The following is a 19,544-nucleotide window of genomic DNA, read 5'->3' as shown; positions in this document are numbered from 1 at the left end:
TCAGGCATGAAGGAAGCATGAGTTCAAGTCCGTTGCTCTCCCCATGTCCCCCATATATGGGGACTAGGCTGGCGGAGGGTGTGTAGAGCCCAGGATCACATTAGATAATTGACACAGGGGTGAAAAATGGGTTACAAAATCGTGGGATAAAAATGTAAAGCGAAAAACTATAAGTTTGGTTGCCTGATGGACTCTAATTTACCAGTTTAAATACATTGTTGGCCATGTTGTGATCAAAATAAGGGTAACTGAAGGTTGTTTATTTTGTTTGGTTTTTTTGGTCGGGGTTCTTAATATAATTTCCATAAAATTAGATTGAGATTGAATACTGTTCAATGTCATTCGCACGCACGCACGCACGCACGCACGCACGCACGCACGCACGCACGCACGGCTACTGATAAAGGCTGCATGTGTGCAAGGATGGTCAGATGTGAATGTGAGGGCATGAGCACCAGCAGCACATTGCATCCCAGCCAGGGGGAATCCCAGGGGAAGAGTGGGAAAGGCTGCTGTAGTGTACTAAGGTGGATCCCAGTTGCAGGGGCTGTAGTGCTATATACTGTACAGTTGGAGGCCATCGATATTGTCCTTTTCTTTTTGCTGAGGTTTGCGTGATCTGCGCAAAAGGACAGTTAACCCATTTTGGGCGGGAACCCCTTTTGGTGTTTTAAACATTATGTTATAATTTAGCTATTGAAAAATAGCAGATCTACAAGCTCATAGCGCGCCACCGAGTGGCGCGCTACGAGCTTGTAGGTCTGCTATTTTTGAAAAATCGTGAAAATATTTATTTCAGAAAACTGGAGGATTTAGAAGGATTTAAAAAAAAATTAGGTCAGGCCTAAATGGGTCAAATGATAAGGGACAATATCGGTGGCACCCAACTGTATATCGATTCATCGCTGTCGGGTGGAAACCTCATATGTCCAAAGCTGTTACTTTGCCAGAAATTGATAAAAAAAAATAATAATAACCTGTGTTTTTTTTGTACTGTATGTATTTTTCATTCATTTGTCATATTTGCACTGTGGGGTTTTTTGTTAACAAAGCCTAAAAGCCAAACAGAAATGTGAATTGTTATTTATGTTCAATGACAAAAGCACAATTAACCCATTTCGTCAAAATTAAAATACCTGTTTTTCTGTATCAGTGGTGCTCAATATATTTCATGTCAAGGACCCCAAAAATGATATGTAATATGCCTCCGCCCCCCCCATCTGAAAATATGGGAAAAGATTTGAGTTAAAATGTTTTCACGATTTTTTTTTCAAAAATATCAAGTCAAGTCAAGTCAATTTTATTTATAGAGCACATTTAAAACAACCAAGGTTGACCAAAGTGCTGGACAGCATAAAAAACAAACATATACAGTAGGCAAAATGCACAAGAAGATACAGTCAAAAACATTTTTCACGAGTAAAATAAAAATAAGTACTGAACAAGACTGTAGAATGGGAGAGCACAGCAACACATGATTAATTAAAGGGGTAGAAGCCATGCAGGCATGCACACACCAAGCCGTGGCATGAAGACGTCTTCTTTTTAAAAGAAAACAAACGTTTTCATCTGATGTAGACCCTCAGGTCAATCTCACACAACAGCAACAGATCCAGACTGGCCATATCCTGGATGGACGCTGAATCTTCTCACATTGTTTATTACACAGACATGGAGAGCCCTGTGACTGAACAAACACTCTATTACAATGAGTATATCAGAATATAGAGCTTTAACCTTTTAACAAACAAACGCACAAATAAACAACAATTCCCATGCTCAACACAGAGCCTGAAGTGATTTCACTTACACTCATGAGTATGTTTTTTAAAATGGTTTTAAATTGTTTTTAATTGGTGCACTAAATGTCTGAACAGTTTATATTTACATCAATGTCTGGGTCCCCACCCACTCACTCAGGGGTGACGTGTCACACCTGTAGTGATGGGAGGGGCACCAAAATGTGGTGTTCTGATTGGTTAATGGGGGCACTCCCTAAGTATAAAAGTACAAACTTTTGTGTATGTTCACATGACCTGATGAAGATCAAATAGATCGAAACGTTGTCAGAATTTTCAATAAAGAACGTCTTTCTTATACCCATGGTGTGCGGGCTCCATCCAATACCTACTTACACTCATGAGGCCATATAGGTAGCGCCACACCTGCTACATACATTTGTCACTGTTCATATGCAGCAAATGATGTACAAAATACAAATGTAACAGACTTCCCTTTTCTAGTTGGTTCAAACAATAGGAAGCTCCAAACAATGTCTCTCTTCACAGACAACTCCAGCCATGACCATAATTCTACAGTATTCTTATATATCTCAGGGGTTCTCAACCCGTGGGTCGCGACCCCTCGGGGGGTCGCCAAATTATTTTAGGGGGTCCCCAAATTATTTTCAACAAAAAAAAAAAGATTTATTTTTAAATTTTATTTTCACTTTTTTTCAAAAATAGCAGACCTACAAGCTCGTAGTGCGCCACTCGGTGGCGCGCTATGAGCTTGTAGATCTGCTATTTTTCAATAGCTAAATTATAACAATGCTTAAAACACCAAAAGGGGTTCCCGCCCAAAATGGTTTAAGGTTATTGTAGCAGTCAATTTATATTGGGGGTCGGGAGGGGGCGGGGCGGGGGTCCCGAGACATTGCCAAAGCATTTCCGGGGGTCCCCGGCCAAAAAGGTTGAGAACCCCTTATATATCTGACGAGTTACATTAGTTTGTTGTTGTCTTGTGCAATGTTTGGTTCTGTATGTTTAAGTCGATACACAGCAGCAAACCATCGATGCTTCATGTTCCATCACAGTCACATATTTGAATGATGATGAAATACAGATGAATTAAAAGTAGTTCATGAACAAGTCATATTATAGACAATGGGTATTAATCCGTCACACATGCGTCATGTTTCGTTGTATGAATAATGCAAATTAATTAATTAAAAGTAGTTCACGAACAGGTCATATTAGTTCTCAACCTTTTCAGGCCGCGACCCCCCCCAAATAATCCTATTTCAACTGGTTGTGATAATACCTGATTGACAAGCTCATTGTGAGCATGTAGATCAGCTATTTTCACAATGTCTGCCTTTCTTACATTATTTGCCAATTTAGCCAATATTTGATCGGTTTTATAGTATAGCATATATTTTGTTGATCTTAGTGTTGATGCAGTTAAAGGTCCCTACACACCGGGGCGTGATTTTCAGATTTTTAGTGGCGTTTTTCCATAGGTTTTCCGAAAAACGCGCCCAGTGTGCCACCTTAATGGTCTTTTCTACTATTTTTAATTTATTTCTATTTTTTTAAGAATTCGTTTTTTAAAGTGTGCCACCTTAATGGTCTTTTCTACTATTTTTAATTTATTTCTATTTTTATCAGAATTCGTTTTTTAAAGTGTGCCACCTTAATGGTCTTTTCTACTATTTTTAATTTATTTCTATTATTTTAGGAATTCGTTTTTTTAACTTCACCTGGGGGGTGGGACACAAATACACCTGAGAAACAATGTTTTTCCATTAAAAAAATATTTACATAATGAACAATAATGTCATAATTACAGTGTAATTGTCAAAATACAGATTTCTCTACTGTGAGTAATTCAGTAGGCTAAACAATCAAATATGATATACATATCAAATAGCTGAATAAATGAAATAAAATAGGTTTCTCTGACAGTGGCAGATTTGGATTACATTTGTAGGATTAGAGCCTAGTATCACACACAGGTCTGGTAATGCTGCGTTCACACGGGCAGATGCAAAGATACAGTCTACCATTCATTGTCAATGGAAGCCAGCATGAAGATACAAAGATGCATCTGACGTCTGTGGCTGCTGCAAAAGCTACAAATTTAAGCTGAGCTGGGTTCAACTTCCACATGCAAAGCTACAAAACTGTAGCTGCAATGACACACGTCACTATACGGACGCACGCTGTATGAATGCACGCTCAATGACCGTCTGAGCAACATATTTTACAAAGCAACAACACATCCAATTATGCTGTGATCTTTGCATCTTTGCATCTTTTGCATCTGCCAGTGTGAACGCAGCATTAGAGATCTATCCTGCTGACCCCTTGAAGCATGGCAGTTTCCCAGCTTTGTGGAGGTAGAGCAATGGATGAACAAATGTTGAAATTATGGCTACTGTAGATGCGATGGTATTACCAAATGTGATGGAATAATTCAATAGTGGAAACAGAATAGTGGGAATATAGCTCATTATAGTCAGTGACATTACCACCAAGCTGATCAGAATGATTCTAAAAGCTCTTCTCTTCAGGCCGTTTCCCTCCCCACTGTCCCTCTGTCCTTCTCCTGGTCCAGGCTGTTTCAGAGCTCTGAGGACCGAGAGGCAGCAGAAACACACCACAGAAATGCACACCACCCAAAAGCCCATCACGAAGTAGTAAGAATACCAAGTAGTATCGAATATAACTAACAAGCTGACTGCAAGCCCCGTCAGCCAGACAGCGCAGCAACAGGCCACCCTGTACCGAAGAGCTTTGTACCTGAGAAACACCACAGGGTGAACCACCGCTATGTAACGCTCCACACAGATACAACACTGGAACGATGGGATGGAGAAGAAGAAAAACAAAACAAAAGTAAATTTAGTAACCTTGAACAAAATGAAGTTGTATGTGAAGAGGCAGGCAAAGTACAAGACAGAGGCCAAGTTAAAGAGGATCACAGATACGATCAGGTTGAAATAGAAGAACTCGGAGGCGATCGTCCCACCAGCTCCACTCAGTATCAGCCACAGAACGTAGCTGTTGATGGGCAGACCCAGGAGCTTGATAGAGCCGAGAGTAATCTGTAGGGCCAGACCGGAGGAGATGGAGGAGTTGGTGCCATTCGCCAGTGTGTCGTTCATCTTCAGGCTCTGTGTGTGTCCTGTAACCGGTACAGAAGATGGATTTGAGCACAGTTGACCTGATGCCACAAGTAAACATTTTTAACAACAATGTTAAATGTTCTTCTGACTCTTCTAATGGACAATGAACACAAGGTTAAAGGGATCTCACCTTTTGATGCCAGCAGAGTGTCTCAGATCTCTTGGTTGGTGTTGGTTGGTGTTTTGGTGAAGTCTCTTTGTCCGACGGTCACTTTCTTCCTGATGAGAGCAGATCCTCCAAATGATGAACTCTGTGCTTTGCCTTCAATAACTATACCTTTCCCTGCTCCTCCTTCCACTAATGTGTGTTTGTTGCACACCTGCACTCAAAAGGATTTTCATATTGCTTTTGATTCCATGGAAATTTATAGTCACTATGCAAACTGCACCTTTAGATTTGCCGATAATTTGTTTATGAACTCATGACACATTAAGCTGGCACACAAGGTGGCCCCTAGTTTAACTAGATAGATAGATAGATAGATAGATATATTAATTAACATATCAACACTACTGTATGATTGTGTTTCAACTTTCAGAAGGTCCCGGCCCCTTCCATGACCACCATCATCCATCATCATTCCATCATCTCAGATTACTTTTTGTATTTCATTGTCTAATTAAATTATTAATCAATCAATCAATCAATCAATCAATGACTGGCAGTTTATGGTGTCAAAATATGACTCCTCAGTCAAAAATACCTACAGTATGTGTTTTAAATAGACACTAGTGCTTATTGGGGTATGATTTGGGGCCCAAAAGACGAATACAAAATGTTATGGAATTGGTATTATTAAAGTGGAGAAATAATGGACCTGTTGCTGAGTTTAGTATAATAGCAATTTGGGAGAAAAATCGCAATATTGAATCGAATCGCAATATATTATTTCAGGATCGCAATATAAATCGGCATATAAATGGCACCCTAGGTATCGATATGGAATCGGGAGGTAAGTGAATCGTCCCACGCCTATAATATCTAATGGGTTACAATAATTTGCTGTTGTCCCGTTTGGTTCTTTATGTTTAAGCCAATACACAGCAAACAAAGTTTCTTCACTAGATTTTTATTTTCCATCAATGTTTCATGATCAACCAAAATCACATCATATGATTAAAAAAACAGATTAATTCAAAGTAGTTCATGAACAGGTCATATTACAGGCAGTGGGTATTAATCCGTCACACAAGCGTCATGTTCCATTGTATGAATAATCCAAATTAATGAATTAAAAGTAGTTCATGAACAGGTCATTTTATTTAGACCAGTGGTTCTCACCTTTTCAGGCCGCGACCCCCAAAAAATAATCCTGGAACAGGTTCTCTAGATAAATATTGTGATAACAGCTGATTTACAGCTGTTATCTTGGCTGTAATATTGCCATTGCACACAATGCAGTCACATATTATGATTAAAATAAAAACAGATGAATTAAAGGTATTTCATAAACGGGTCATATTATAGACAGTGGGTATTATAAATCTTCCATTGTAAGAATAATCAAAACAATTTTCTTCATTGTGTTGAGGAAATGCAGAGTCAGATCACTCATAGCATCTCTGAGGATAGAATTCTGGATGAGCAGGACATGTGCAGCATTTTGTACAAAACGGGCCACTCCTGAAGACTTTGGAAAGCAATCTTAGCCAATCAGTGTAGAATCTGAGAAATCAAACAGACTCGTCTTGATCACATGACTACAGAGATCATGTATACCGATTTGCATGAGATTTGGATGAAATATGTGCAACTAATATAAACAATGTGTTTTGCAGAAATCGGCCTCATGGTGGCGCTGTAACCGGCAGATGTGGAGGGATGCAGGGAAAATGTTTTTCCATGCCTCTAGTGCGCATACAAAGTTGTACACAGAACGATGCAGTTATAGGTAAAAACAGGAATTGCCCTGTTATAGCGCCACCATGAGGCTGGTTTGGAAAAGAAATTGCGTCATGTCGTCCTCAGCCTCGTGGAAATGTGCGTGTATAATTTCACGGAAATTGCACACTGTGTTTGTGATTTGTGGCATTTTGTTCGAAACGGACCAATCATGTGAGCTTTGGAAGCGAATCTTAGCCAATCAGGAAGGAAGATGGGAAATGGTGCAGATCCGTGTTGATCACATGACTATGGAGATAGTGTATACCGAATTGTGTGATGTATGGATAAAATGTGTATATAACAGGCCGTTGAGGAATATTTGGGGCAGAGGTTCGTCGTTGGCATCCAGGGAGTGTGAGGGGTAACAATGTCTAATATGTTGGGGATAATGTCGCTGAATGTAAACAGGTTGAATTCGCCAGCTAAGAGAAAAAGGGTCATGTCAAAATTGATTCACTACAAGAAACTCATCTAAACAAAACTGAGCATGAGAAATTAAAAAGGATTTGGATACAGGAACTCATATTATAGTTCATACAAAAATGGAAAAAGAAGAGGAGTTATAATACTAATAAGATTGAGCAGAATGAATAAGGGTATGGGTAAATGCCTAGGGATATGTAACATGCAGGGTCTGAAACGCTGTGTCGTTTTTATTTGGTTCCTTTTTTATTTTTTCATGTCTGTTAAGGCTGAACAATTAATCGTTTTCAAACCGAAATTGCGATTTGAAACCACGCGATTAGCAAATCGCAAAGGCTGCGATTTAAAAAAAAAACATAATCAACCCGGAGCGCGTCTGATCCAGTATTTACAACACGGCTATACTGTGCTCTCTATTCTAACCAATCAGAAGTGTCCCTGCAGTGCATGTGACTGCAGTGCATGTGTACACGCTCGCGCAGTGCCCAAAACCAAGTCATCATTTACGTCTACTCTGCTCTGTGTTCATGGTACAGCGACAGTCAAAACATCCCGCAGCAACACCACAAACCTTCGCATGGCACGGGCGCTGTCCTGCTGTCCTGTCCCGTTTATTTTATTAATGCTACATTGTCGTCGTCGTCCCCAATTCTAGTGAACCGGTCCCCATTGTGGTGCATGTACATTTGTAATGATTTGTCTGAGCGAGGTCCGCGAAATTGTACCGAGATCCGAGAGCCATCATTAAAAAAAAGCTTACACCAGGACCCGTGGTGGGAAAATAGCCGGCCAACAAGCTCATAAACATTAAAGTTAAAGTTATGAGCTTGTCTTAAACCTCAGACAAAATGATCTCTAATAATTGATAGCCTAATTCTGTCATCACATCTGTCAAAATGTAGCCTACACTTATGCAATGCATATGCTTTTATTTGGTTACAAAAATCCCACCCGTGTGAAGTGAGGGGCGCTCTTATCATCGTAGATCATCATGATGTAAAATAGACACTAGGCCTATTTCTTTGCTCAGACAATGACATAAAATTGTCAATGGGAATTTAATGTTTGTGTAGGACGTTTGTGAACATACGTGCACTGGATTTAGGAGGGGCTACTGCCCCTCAAAAACAAATAAATCAATTGAACATAATATCTAAATGTGAATATTAAATGAGAATCACAATATTGTGCTCTGATGATTAGATAACTGTAGCCTAATAGCAATTGCACTTAAATAGAAAGTCTGGAAATTACATTGCATTTATGGTCTGTATCCAGAGAGCTATTTACAATTATTTCTAACATTACAATTTTAACACACATTCTTATTGTAGTTAATTAAACACAGGTCAATTTGGTTAGTTAGCCTACATTATTTTGAGCTGTCTCACATCCTGTGAATCCTGACATCACTGCCTGGTAAAGTAAATGAATGGTATGCCATTTGGTAATGTTTCATTACTTTTTAAATGGACACAGTGAATACTAAATTGAAGCTTTACTTTTTAAGTGGTGCAACCACTTCATTATGGAGCTTTGTGTGTCTGTGGGTGGGTGGGTGGCTGGCTGGCTGGGTCTGTCCGAGCACGAAAATAGCATTTGGTTGGTTTTCACAACCAAGTGTCACTGTTGCGCAGCCTAACTGTATAGGCCCTATATGATGATTTTAGGTGTGACATTACAGTACAGTGACTGTACAGTACAGTACAGTACAGTACAGTACAGTATAGGGGCCGCCTGGGGACCCACACACGGTAACTCTTTCTCGACCGTTTCGGACGCGGGGCGGCTCGCCTAAACCGGGTCGGCACCCTGGGCACGTTCCTGTGGGTCTGGAAGTTTCGGGGACCCCCCCGGGGGCGCCCACACGGAGTTGCACCACTTACTTCACACGGGTGTGATTTAAAAAAAATATCAAATGTCAAATCGCAATCGCAATATTGGTCAGAAAAATCGCAATTAGATTTTTTCTCAAAATCGTTCAGCCTTAGTCTGTTTGTGTTTTTTCCTTTTCTGTATGTGTTTTCTTTCTTTTGTCATTGTTTTCTGTATGCGTTTTTCTTTCTTTTGTCATTGTTTAAAAATTAATACAATTTTAAGTGATAAAAAAAAAAAAGTGGGGAGGGGCGTTTGGTGTTAGAAGGCCAGTCTGTGTTTTTAGACGAGATTTAAAAATGTCCATAGAAGGTGCAGCTTTCACAACTAGTGGCAGGGCGTTCCTACAAGTTCCTACAAGCAGACCTACAAGATCGCAGCGCGGCACTCGGTGCCGCGCTATGAGCTTGTAGATCTGCTATTTTTTCAATAGCCAAAGTGTAACATAATGCTTTAAAACACCAAAACGGGTTCCAGCCCCCCAAAATGGCTTAAACCGTTAATCGCAACTATTTGTGTGTGTTTTGCTGCGTGGGACTCTCAGGTGGAGGTGGAAGTGTACCGGAGAGACTCCAAGAAGCTGCCGGGACTGGGAGACCCCGACATCGACTGGGAGGAGAGCGTCTACCTCAACCTCATTCTACAGAAGGTATTGGATTCACATATACTGTATACTGCAGGGGTTCTCAACGTTTTTTGTCCGGGGACCCCCGAAAATGCTTTGGCAACGTCTCGGGACCCCCGCCCCGCCCCCTCCTGACCCCCAATATAAATTGACTGCTACAATAACCTTAATAATATAGACGATACACCATAAATATACCAGATATAATCATTAGGGAAGGTGTATGCATGTACTATGTGTACTATATGTAAACTCTTCATTTCCATTTTCCAGCCATTCAGTTGCAAATTTGTTTTTATTTGACCCCAAGACGGGGTCGCGACCCACGGGTTGAGAACCCCTGGTATACTGTACGCAAGAACAATACAGACATTTTGGGGCAGAATTTCCACTTTTTGTCAACAGAAGTTCTCTCAGGACTCGGAGCCCTCATTCAGCCCTAGGGTGCACTGAGGGGGTGGGGGCGCAGTCGAAACGCCCCTCCCCCTCACACAACACAATGTTGTGTCAAACCATGTGACCTCCATTGGAAATACATTGGGCGGCCATGACACTACACAACATGCATCCAACTAGCACGAGAATTGCATTAAAGGTGTGAGCTCAGCCATAGGCCTCACTCACACCTACGACACACGCAAGACACACTTGTGTGCTGTGTGTTCTGCAGTGGTGGAAAAAGTACTCGATTGTTTGACTTAAGTAAAAGTACCAATACTGCAATTTAGACCTACTTCGTTACAAGTAAAAGTACGGAATTGAAAATGTACTTGAGTAAAAGTACAAAAGTTTTGGCATCAAAATGTACTTAAAGTACTAAAAGTAAAAGTATTCATATTGCAGAATGTCCCATTTCATAAGTTCAAAATGTGTAGGAAATCTATTGAAAATATTTTCAAATGGCCAAAATGTATAGGGTTGAAGTGGTTAATGTATGTTTTCTAATCAAAATTAAAATCGCCAAAGTAACTAGTAACTAAAGTTTTCAAATAATTGTAGTGAAGTAAAAGTAAAAGTTTTGGCTCCGAGATGTAGTGGAGTAGAAGTAGAAGAAATTGGAAATACTCAAGTAAAATACTCAAGTAAATACCTCAAAATTGTACTTAAGTAAAAGTACTTAGTTACTTTCCACCACTGGTGTTCTGTGTGTCATGGCCGCCTCAATGCATTCCCAATGCGTATATTCTTTCTACGTCCGAGCATAGACATGGTAACGCCCCGCCTGCCTCTTGATTGGCCTACCGACACAGGCCGGTGTCTCCGAGGTGGAAGATACATGCTGGATAGTCTGCTGCGCGAGGTTGTACTCCGTGGTGGGAAATAAATAAATAATACAAGAATGACAGCTTGGCACGCGCGACAGCAACTGTTATTTTTGTAGAAGAGGTCAAACTAATATTGTTTATGCCGTTGGCCTGTTTATTTGTATACATGTGTAAACTTTAAACATTATTGTACTGTAAAAAAAGAAAAAAGTATCTTTTCCCTTGATCTTTATTAGTATAATTAATAGTATTAGTTTAGTGTTAGTTTAGATTAATACACGATAATCAACACTGACACTTTGATTTAGAACACAGCCAAATCAAATCATAGTACATAGGCCTACGTCTTCAATCAATTATTCAATCAAAGCAAACGGCACAAACAATATTAGTTTGCCTCTTCTCAATAATGAGTACCACAGACGAATAACAGTCTAAGTCCACACTATTGATCCATAATATATAAATGATAGATAAGGGTTCAGGACACCGAGGCCTTTTCGTGGAGGGGTCAGTCTGAAATTTGGACTTAGACTGTTTTTCGTCTGTGGTACTAAAGCTACAAGTTACTGTCGCGTGTTGCCATTCTCTTGTACTTGTATTATTTCCCTCCACAGAGTACCCTTGCATCTCGGAGGACAGGCAAGACGGGCAGTGTCGGTAGGCCAATCAGAGGCAGGCGGGGGTTACCATGTCTATGCTCGGACGTAGAAAGAATATACGCATTCCCAACGGGAGTCACATGGTTAGAAGACACAACCTTGTTGGGGGGAGGGCAGAAGACAGCCATGCGACAAGGTTGTGTCTTCCAACCACGTGACTCCCATTGGAAATGCATTGAGGCGGCGGCCATGACACACAGGACACACAGTGGGCAGTATTATGCGTGTCTTAAGTACCAGGTCTTATTACTTAACTTAAGACCTGGAGGCGTGGTCAATGCTGTTTGGCCACTCAGAATAGCCAAATGGCATTGATCACGCCTCCAGGTCTTAAGTTAAGTAATAAGACCTGGTACTTAAGAAGTACTCAAACATTTTCATGTCAAAGACCTCCGGCCTCCGACCCCCATCTCAAAATATGTTGTCCCCCCCCCCAGAAGCAAAGATTTGAGTTAAAATGTTCGCTCTGAAAGAATATATATTCAAAATTTGCATAAGCAATGATTTGGTAACATCCACCTATAGAACAAACATGGGTAAATTCTCCTTCTACAGCACACTGCCACCCAAGTGTGGAATACCTTGACCCCATCCCTGGAAAAGAAAACACACCCTTCCTCCCCCCCCCCTATGGATACATAGGACCCCAATGGAAACAAGACCGCAAGGTCTTGTTTCTATACTCTCAACGGATAGGTCACACACACGCACACGCACACACACACACACACACACACACACACACACACACACACACACACAGACACAGAGAGGTATATATTTGAAACTAGTATTAGTAGTATACTGTAGATTTGATAGTTCGATTTGATTGATTGATTGATTGATTGTAAACACGCTGCTGTTTTCCAGCTGGACTATGTGGTGACTTGTGCTGTTTGCACTCGCTCAGATGCTGGAGACATACACATTCACAAGAAGAAATGTCAGGTAAAAAAAGAAGAAAACTAAAATATTTGTTTTACTAAGAATGGAGGGTGTACAACATGGTTAATTAATGATGTGAGACGACCGCCACTAGATTATTACACTCTAATTAGCTGACATATTGAGTTGCAGTGTTAACCCATTTAGGCCTGACCTCAAAATTAAAAAAAAAATTGACACACACACACACACAGACACACAGACATGATCTGCTGGGTCTCATAGTAAATGCTCACTGCGTTCGCAATCACTGCGTTCGCAATGATATGCCTACATTTGACAAGAAAAAATGCATACTGTATGACGTGATGTGTAGCAGAAAAATAGTGTTAATAGGTTTTGCATGTGGTCGCTGTCTGACAGAAACCTTGTATCTCCATTATTTCAACTTTTATATATTTTTGTAAATGAATGCCCTACTTCATCGCGCCACTCGGTGGCGCGCTATGAGCTTGTAGATCTGCTATTTTTCAATAGCTAAAGCCTGGCTTTATCATGTAAGAGATGTCGCACGACAATTGTGAAAATAGCCGTTCAACAAGCTGAGCTTGTAGCTCGGCACTTTTCACCATTTTATGGTATTTCTGAAAAAGCTATGTCAGTCGTTCTTCGATTTTTCAAAAATAGCAGACCTACAAGCTCGTAGCGCGCCACTCGGTGGCGCGCTATGAGCTTGTAGATCTGCTATTTGTCAATAGCTAAAGTATAACATAATGCTAACACCAAAAGGGGTTCCCGCCCAAAATGGGTTAATCAGCCTCACGCTGAGCCTGTCTTCCTGTCTCACAGGAAGTCTTTGCATCTCCCAGCAAACACGCCATGGACAGCAAGGGGGAGGAGTCCAAAATGAGCTACCCAAACATCTTCTTCATGATTGACAACTTTGAGGAGGTACGTGGGCCCCCCAGAAGACCCTGTTTTACCCCCACATATAATGAATCAAGATATTTGCTCTTTGCTTAGTATAGTAAGGTTGGAGTGGCTTATCGTCTGTATTAGGGCATTCACTTCTAGTCATTTTTACTAGTTGACTAGTTGCCTACAATGCCTAGTTTACTAGTTGACTAGTCGACTAGTTGTTTAACTACCAAGAAAAACGGGAAAAAAACTTTATTTTATTTTTTTTATTTTAAATATATTAAAAATATTTGTACATACATTTAAAAACGGTGTACATTGGTGACTATAACTATAATCTACCTGATCTTGAGGCCTACAAAATCGGGGGAATATATATATATATATATATTTTTTTTTTATCAACTAGTCAACTAGTACCAACAAGGTCGACTAGTGGATTTACTAGTCGACTAGTAAACTAGTCGACTAGTTGTTTAATGCCCTAGTCTGTATCAGCCGATACAGACAATTTCAATGTGGCTAGACCCGCGGGGATATGGAAGGCTGAGGGGGGAGCGCAACACTTACCAGCAGCTCCCAGTATACTTACTCTTAGTTACCCAAGATCCTACACGGGTTGTGCTTATAACCACACCCCACCTTCAGTGGCCCACGCGGAAGTGCCTCTCGCCTACAACAACTGCGGACTAGACCTCGGACTAGAGTCACTAGACCTCGGACTAGAGTCACTAGACCGCGACGGAGGCTCGCCGTCTTAACCCATTTTGGCCTGATGCCGACATTTAAAAAATTTCTTCTAAATCATGACAGTTTTCAGTTTTCTGTATCAGTGGCGGCCAAAGATTATATGTAATTGGCCGCCAACCCCGATCTGAAAATATGTTGTTCTAGGGATCCCCCAGAAGCAAAGATTTGAGTTAAATACGTTCGCTCTGAAAAGATCTAAACATTTTCACAATCTTTCAAAAATGGCAGATCTACAAGCTCGAGCTTGTAGATCTGATATTTTTCAATAGCTAAAGTATAACATAATCCTTGAAACACCAAAAGGTGTTCCCGTTCAAAATGGGTTAAGCGAACTTGAGCCACGCGAGACACCATCGAGCGAGCCAAAGCGAGCGAGTTGTCACGGCGAATGCCGCAAAGTTGGATTGAGCCGACTCGGGGCCGGTGGAGTCGCGACCCGATAGACATAGAATAGCAAATCATGTTCTGGCGAGAGAGCGTTTGCCCCCCGACTTCCACTCAAAAGTGGGCTACTGGCCAATCACAGCATGACCTTGCGCAAGTGCACTGGCCAATCACAGCATGACCTTGCACAAGTGCACTGGCCAATCACAGCATGACCTTGAACAACCCGTGTATAGGCTCTCAAAGGACGCACCCCTGGCCAATCACAGCATGAGGATTGGCCAGGATCAAAGGAGAGTGCTCTACCAACTGAGCTATTTTTATAGCGCTTTTCCAAGTGCTCAAAGCGCTTTACAATGGTTCATTCATTCATACATTGGGAGGTGAAGCGGCGAACAGTCGACGCCAGCGTCCTCACTTCCCACATTCACACACCAATGGTGGCAAGCTCACACCGACCGACTCATTGGAGGCAATGTAGGGTTCAGTGTCTTGCCCAAGGACACTTCGACATGTGGACAGGAGGAGCCGGGATTCGAACCGCCGACCCAGGGATCATTGGACGACCTGCTCTACCTCCTGAGCCACAGCCACCCACAATGTACACATCTCGGGGGGACCAAAGTAATACTGCTGTAAGCCTTGTTTATGATTGTGACGATCAAACCGTAGCCAAAGTAACTGTCTTTTCACTCGGGGGGGGGGGGGGGGGGGGGGGGGGGGCTCGGCCTCCCTCCGTCTGAACAGCTGCTGTATGTATTCACCCTGCTGCCTCGTGAAGCCCACGGTTCCGTCCAATCAGACGTCCGCTATACAGACCGTATCCGATTGGCTGCGGTCACGTCTCGCTGCGACTCCCCCCCCCTCGAGAGCAGGGCGCCCGATCGACTGGTGTACGGCGACCGTGGCGTAATGGCCCCCGTTGCTTCGTGCTTTTTCACTCCACTTAAACACAAGGACGCCTGTGTTTATTAGCCAGTTAAAGCAATGAGACCAGCTTCTTCTGTCCAGGGGAACAAATCAATGGAACTTCCTGGGTTTTGTCCAGAGAGTAAACAGCTTTGTTTGGCTCACGCTGAGAGAGAGAGAGCTCGGCAACTCGGTTGTCAATGTGTGTACTGTATACTCATTGTGCGTGCGTGCGTGCGTGCGTGCGTGCGTGCGTGCGTGCGTGCGTGCGTGCGTGCGTGCGTGTCATTGTGAGGACATTTGGCTCTGACGTGGCTGCTAATTCTTAATGAATTGATGAACTGAGGATTGATGGTTAGGTTTAGTTAATCACAGAACAGCAGGACAAGGCCTTGGATGCCGTCTAACTCTGCACCTCCTGCGCCTCACGGACAAGGTCAGGGACAGAAGCATGAGCCTGGCAGGCAGTGGTGGAAAGTCAATAAGTACATTTTCTTGAGGTGTCTGTACTTTTTCTTCCAATTTCCAATACGTTTACTTCTACTCCACTACATCTCAGAGGCAAATATTGTACTTTTGCTCCACTACAATTATTTGAAAACTTTAGTTACTTTGTAGATTTTGATTATTATTACATATTATATACATTATCCACTTCAGCCCTACATACATGTGTCGCGATGCGACGCATTGGGAACTTGTAGATCTGCTATCTTCATAAGAAAATCACCCCTGTGTGAAGTGAGGGGCGCTCTTATCATCGTACATCATCATGACGTAAACATGTCGATTTGCTCGTCCACATAATGAGGTACATTTTCCATTCATTGTCAGTGGGAACTTTGTGTAGGACAAAAATACCTACAGTATACATACATATACATATTTGCTCGTCCACATATACACTAATAGCTGAATATTGGAGGTGCTGGCGCCCCTCGAAAATGTTATACATTTGAAAACTTGAAACGGGTCATTCTGCACAATGAGTACTTGCTTTTCGTAGCCAATTTGTACATTTTTAATTCCAGACTTTTACTTGTAACAGCATACTTCTACTTCTACACTTAACCCATTTTGGGCGGGAACCCCTTTTGGTGTTAGCATTATGTTATGCTTTAGCTATTGAAAAATAGCAGATCTACAAGCTCATAGCGAGCTTGTAGGTCTGCTATTTTTGAAAAATCGTTAAAATGTGGCACTAATCATTGAAAATATATTTCAGAGCGAACATTTTTAACTAAAATATTTGCTTCTGGGAGGTCCCTGGAACTACATATTTTGAGATGGGGGTCCGTGGCCCAATAGAGATAATTCTGGGGGTCCTTGACATGAAAAAGGTTGAGCACCACTGACATAGAAACATAGGTTTTTCAGAAAAATGTTAGGATTTAGAAGCCTTTTTTTTTATCGACCTCAGTCCAAAATGGGTTAAGGAAAACATTTGAGTATTTTGTTCCGCCGCTGCCGCTAGGAAGGGGGAAGAGGTGCACCACCTACGTAGACGCATGGCAGAGCTTCAGACCCTAGAAGGGGGAAGAGGTGCGCCACCTACGTAGACGCATGGCAGAGCTTCAGACCCTAGAAGGGGGAAGAGGTGCACCACCTACGTAGACGCATGGCAGAGCTTCAGACCCTAGAAGGGGGAAGAGGTGCGCCACCTACGTAGACGCATGGCAGAGCTTCAGACCCTAGAAGGGGGAAGAGGTGCACCACCTACGTAGACGCATGGCAGAGCTTCAGACCCTAGAAGGGGGAAGAGGTGCGCCACCTACGTAGACGCATGGCAGAGCATCAGACCCTAGAAGGGGGAAGAGGTGCGCCACCTACGTAGACGCATGGCAGAGCTTCAGACCCTAGAAGGGGGAAGAGGTGCACCACCTCACGTAGACGCATGGCAGAGCATCAGACCCTGATGCTGGATAGGAGGGAGTGGAGGGCGCTGATACAGCAGTCCTTCGTCGGCGTCTGCTAGTCTGCACCAAGGGGCCAGTGAGGCTATTCAACGTTGAGGCGCTCGGCCCTAGTGGTAGGAGGAGGGACTACAGGCGGACCCGTGGATTCATGACGGGGAAACCCCGTGCAGCTGGGCTTTAACATTGAGCGCTCGGTTGCACTTCTGCATTTGACCACCAAAATTTGGTGGTCAAATGCGGAAGTAGACGTTCTGAGACGGTACTTCCGGCAGTCTTCCGGGTGCTTCAAAACGCCACTGAGCAACTTCCACTGACATGAATAGCTGGGGGGCCGGAGCTTCGCGCCAGTTCAGTCTCTATCCTTTTATATACTCTATGGTCTGCACCCTCACATCACATCGCATCAGTCATCGCAAAAACCTAGTTAAAAACCAGCAAAGGCTAAGGTTGCGCAGTAGTGAGGGAATTAGGTTAGGCTGATAGAAATGGGTGAACCTCGCAGAAAGTACCATATAGTAATGGCAAACGTATTTGTGTGTGTGTGTGTGTGTGTGTGTGTGTGTGTGTGTGTGTGTGTGTGTGTGTGTGTGTGTGTGTGTGTGTGTGTGTGTGTGTGTGTGTGTGTGTGTGTGTGTGTGTGTGTGTGTGTGTGTGTGTGTGTGTGTGTGTGTGTGTGTGTGTGTGTGTGTGTGTGTGTCCGTCCGTGTGTGTCCGTGTGTGTGTGCGTGCGCAGGTCTTCAGTGATATGACCGTGGGGGAGGGGGAGATGGTGTGCGTGGAGCTCGTAGCCAGTGATAAGAGCAACACCTTCCAGGGTGTGATCTTCCAGGGCTCCATCCGCTACGAGGCTCTCAAGAAGGTCTACGACAACCGCGTGAGTATGGAACCACGACACCACACGGCACGACACTGCACGAGACGCACAGCGACGGCACAAGACGACACAAGACAACACAACTCACGTAGTGTTCAAGTTCCAGGCCCTGGGGAAATTAAAAAAGAAAGACACTTTTGTGGATGTTTAGTATATGTGTGTACACATACAGTACATCTGTCTGAAGTTGCGTCAACTTGTTGCATAAATTCATTCATCATTAACTCAACCTGAAATATAAAATCACACCTGTGTGAACTGAGTGGTGCAACTCCCCTCTCCCCCCCCCCCCCCCCCCCCCCCCCACGAGCCATTGCATGGCTCGTGGCATTTTAGGTTTGTCAAGTGCATACTTTGTTTTGATTGATTGATTGATTGATTGATTGATTGATTACTTTATTGGACAGAAACGGCACAAGCTTTGCCTTTTCTTTTCTTTTTTTTTACTATTTTGAGAAACCTTTTTAAATACTTCAAATAGCCGTTGTGAGCTTGTAGATTGGCTAGTTGAACTATTTAAAAAAAAAAAGGCAAAGAAGTTTAGGGATAAGGGGTCAGGCACCGGTGAAAATAGGGCCCTTGATCTAAAAGGATTTACACAAGAAAGTGCTAGTGGACTTGTTTCCATTGAGGAGGTCCTATGTATTCAATTCATCAGCATAACATAACACCCAAATTCTGTATCATCAAACAAATATAAACCACTACAAGAAGGGAGGGTGGGGGTGATCACAGAGTAGTTCTACATTGCAGCATTGATACTTTTACTTAAGTGATAAAACACGAGTACTTAATAATTCTCCTCCTGGCTGGTCGTCACCAGGTGAGCGTGGCAGCCAAGATGGCCCAGAGGATGTCGTTTGGCTTCTACAAGTACAACAACATGGAGTTTGTGAGGATGAAGGGACCCCAGGGGAAGGGCCACGCCGAGATGGCAGTCAGCAGGGTGCCCACGGGGGACACGTCCCCCTACGGGACGGAGGAGGACCCCGACTCTCCCCTGCACGAAAGAGTGAGTGAGGAGGAGGAGCGCAGCGGCTAACCGCAGGGGTCATCAGTATGTCCGTACACGGACAAATGTGACCAGATTTGACTGAGAGCCTGCCATCGCGCAAATTCCAGCTTTTCACCAGAGGAGAAAAACAAACAAAAAAAAGAATTTGTATCCAAAATGAGTTAACCCATTTTGACCTGAGATCAGATTCTAAAAATGTCTTCTACATCCTGACAGTTTTCTGAAAAAGCTATGTTTCTATGTCAGTCG

At 42.7% G+C, this 19,544-nt stretch overlaps 1 protein-coding gene across 1 annotated transcript in view; it reads left to right on the top strand.

The window, feature by feature from the left end:
* Positions 1 to 19,544, top strand: part of kiaa0930 — a 108,076-nt gene that overhangs the window by 77,947 nt on the left and 10,585 nt on the right. Inside the window, exons 3-7 of the mRNA XM_079494676.1 lie at positions 9,637 to 9,741; positions 12,515 to 12,592; positions 13,379 to 13,480; positions 18,140 to 18,280; positions 19,104 to 19,292. Coding sequence (XP_079350802.1) covers positions 9,637 to 9,741; positions 12,515 to 12,592; positions 13,379 to 13,480; positions 18,140 to 18,280; positions 19,104 to 19,292 — 615 coding nt within the window. The remainder of the gene's footprint in view (positions 1 to 9,636; positions 9,742 to 12,514; positions 12,593 to 13,378; positions 13,481 to 18,139; positions 18,281 to 19,103; positions 19,293 to 19,544) is intronic.

This window comes from Electrona antarctica (assembly GCF_951216825.1).
Source record: "Electrona antarctica genome assembly, chromosome: 23".
NCBI lineage: Eukaryota > Metazoa > Chordata > Actinopteri > Myctophiformes > Myctophidae > Electrona > Electrona antarctica.
This window is presented reverse-complemented; position numbering and strand designations above follow the sequence as displayed.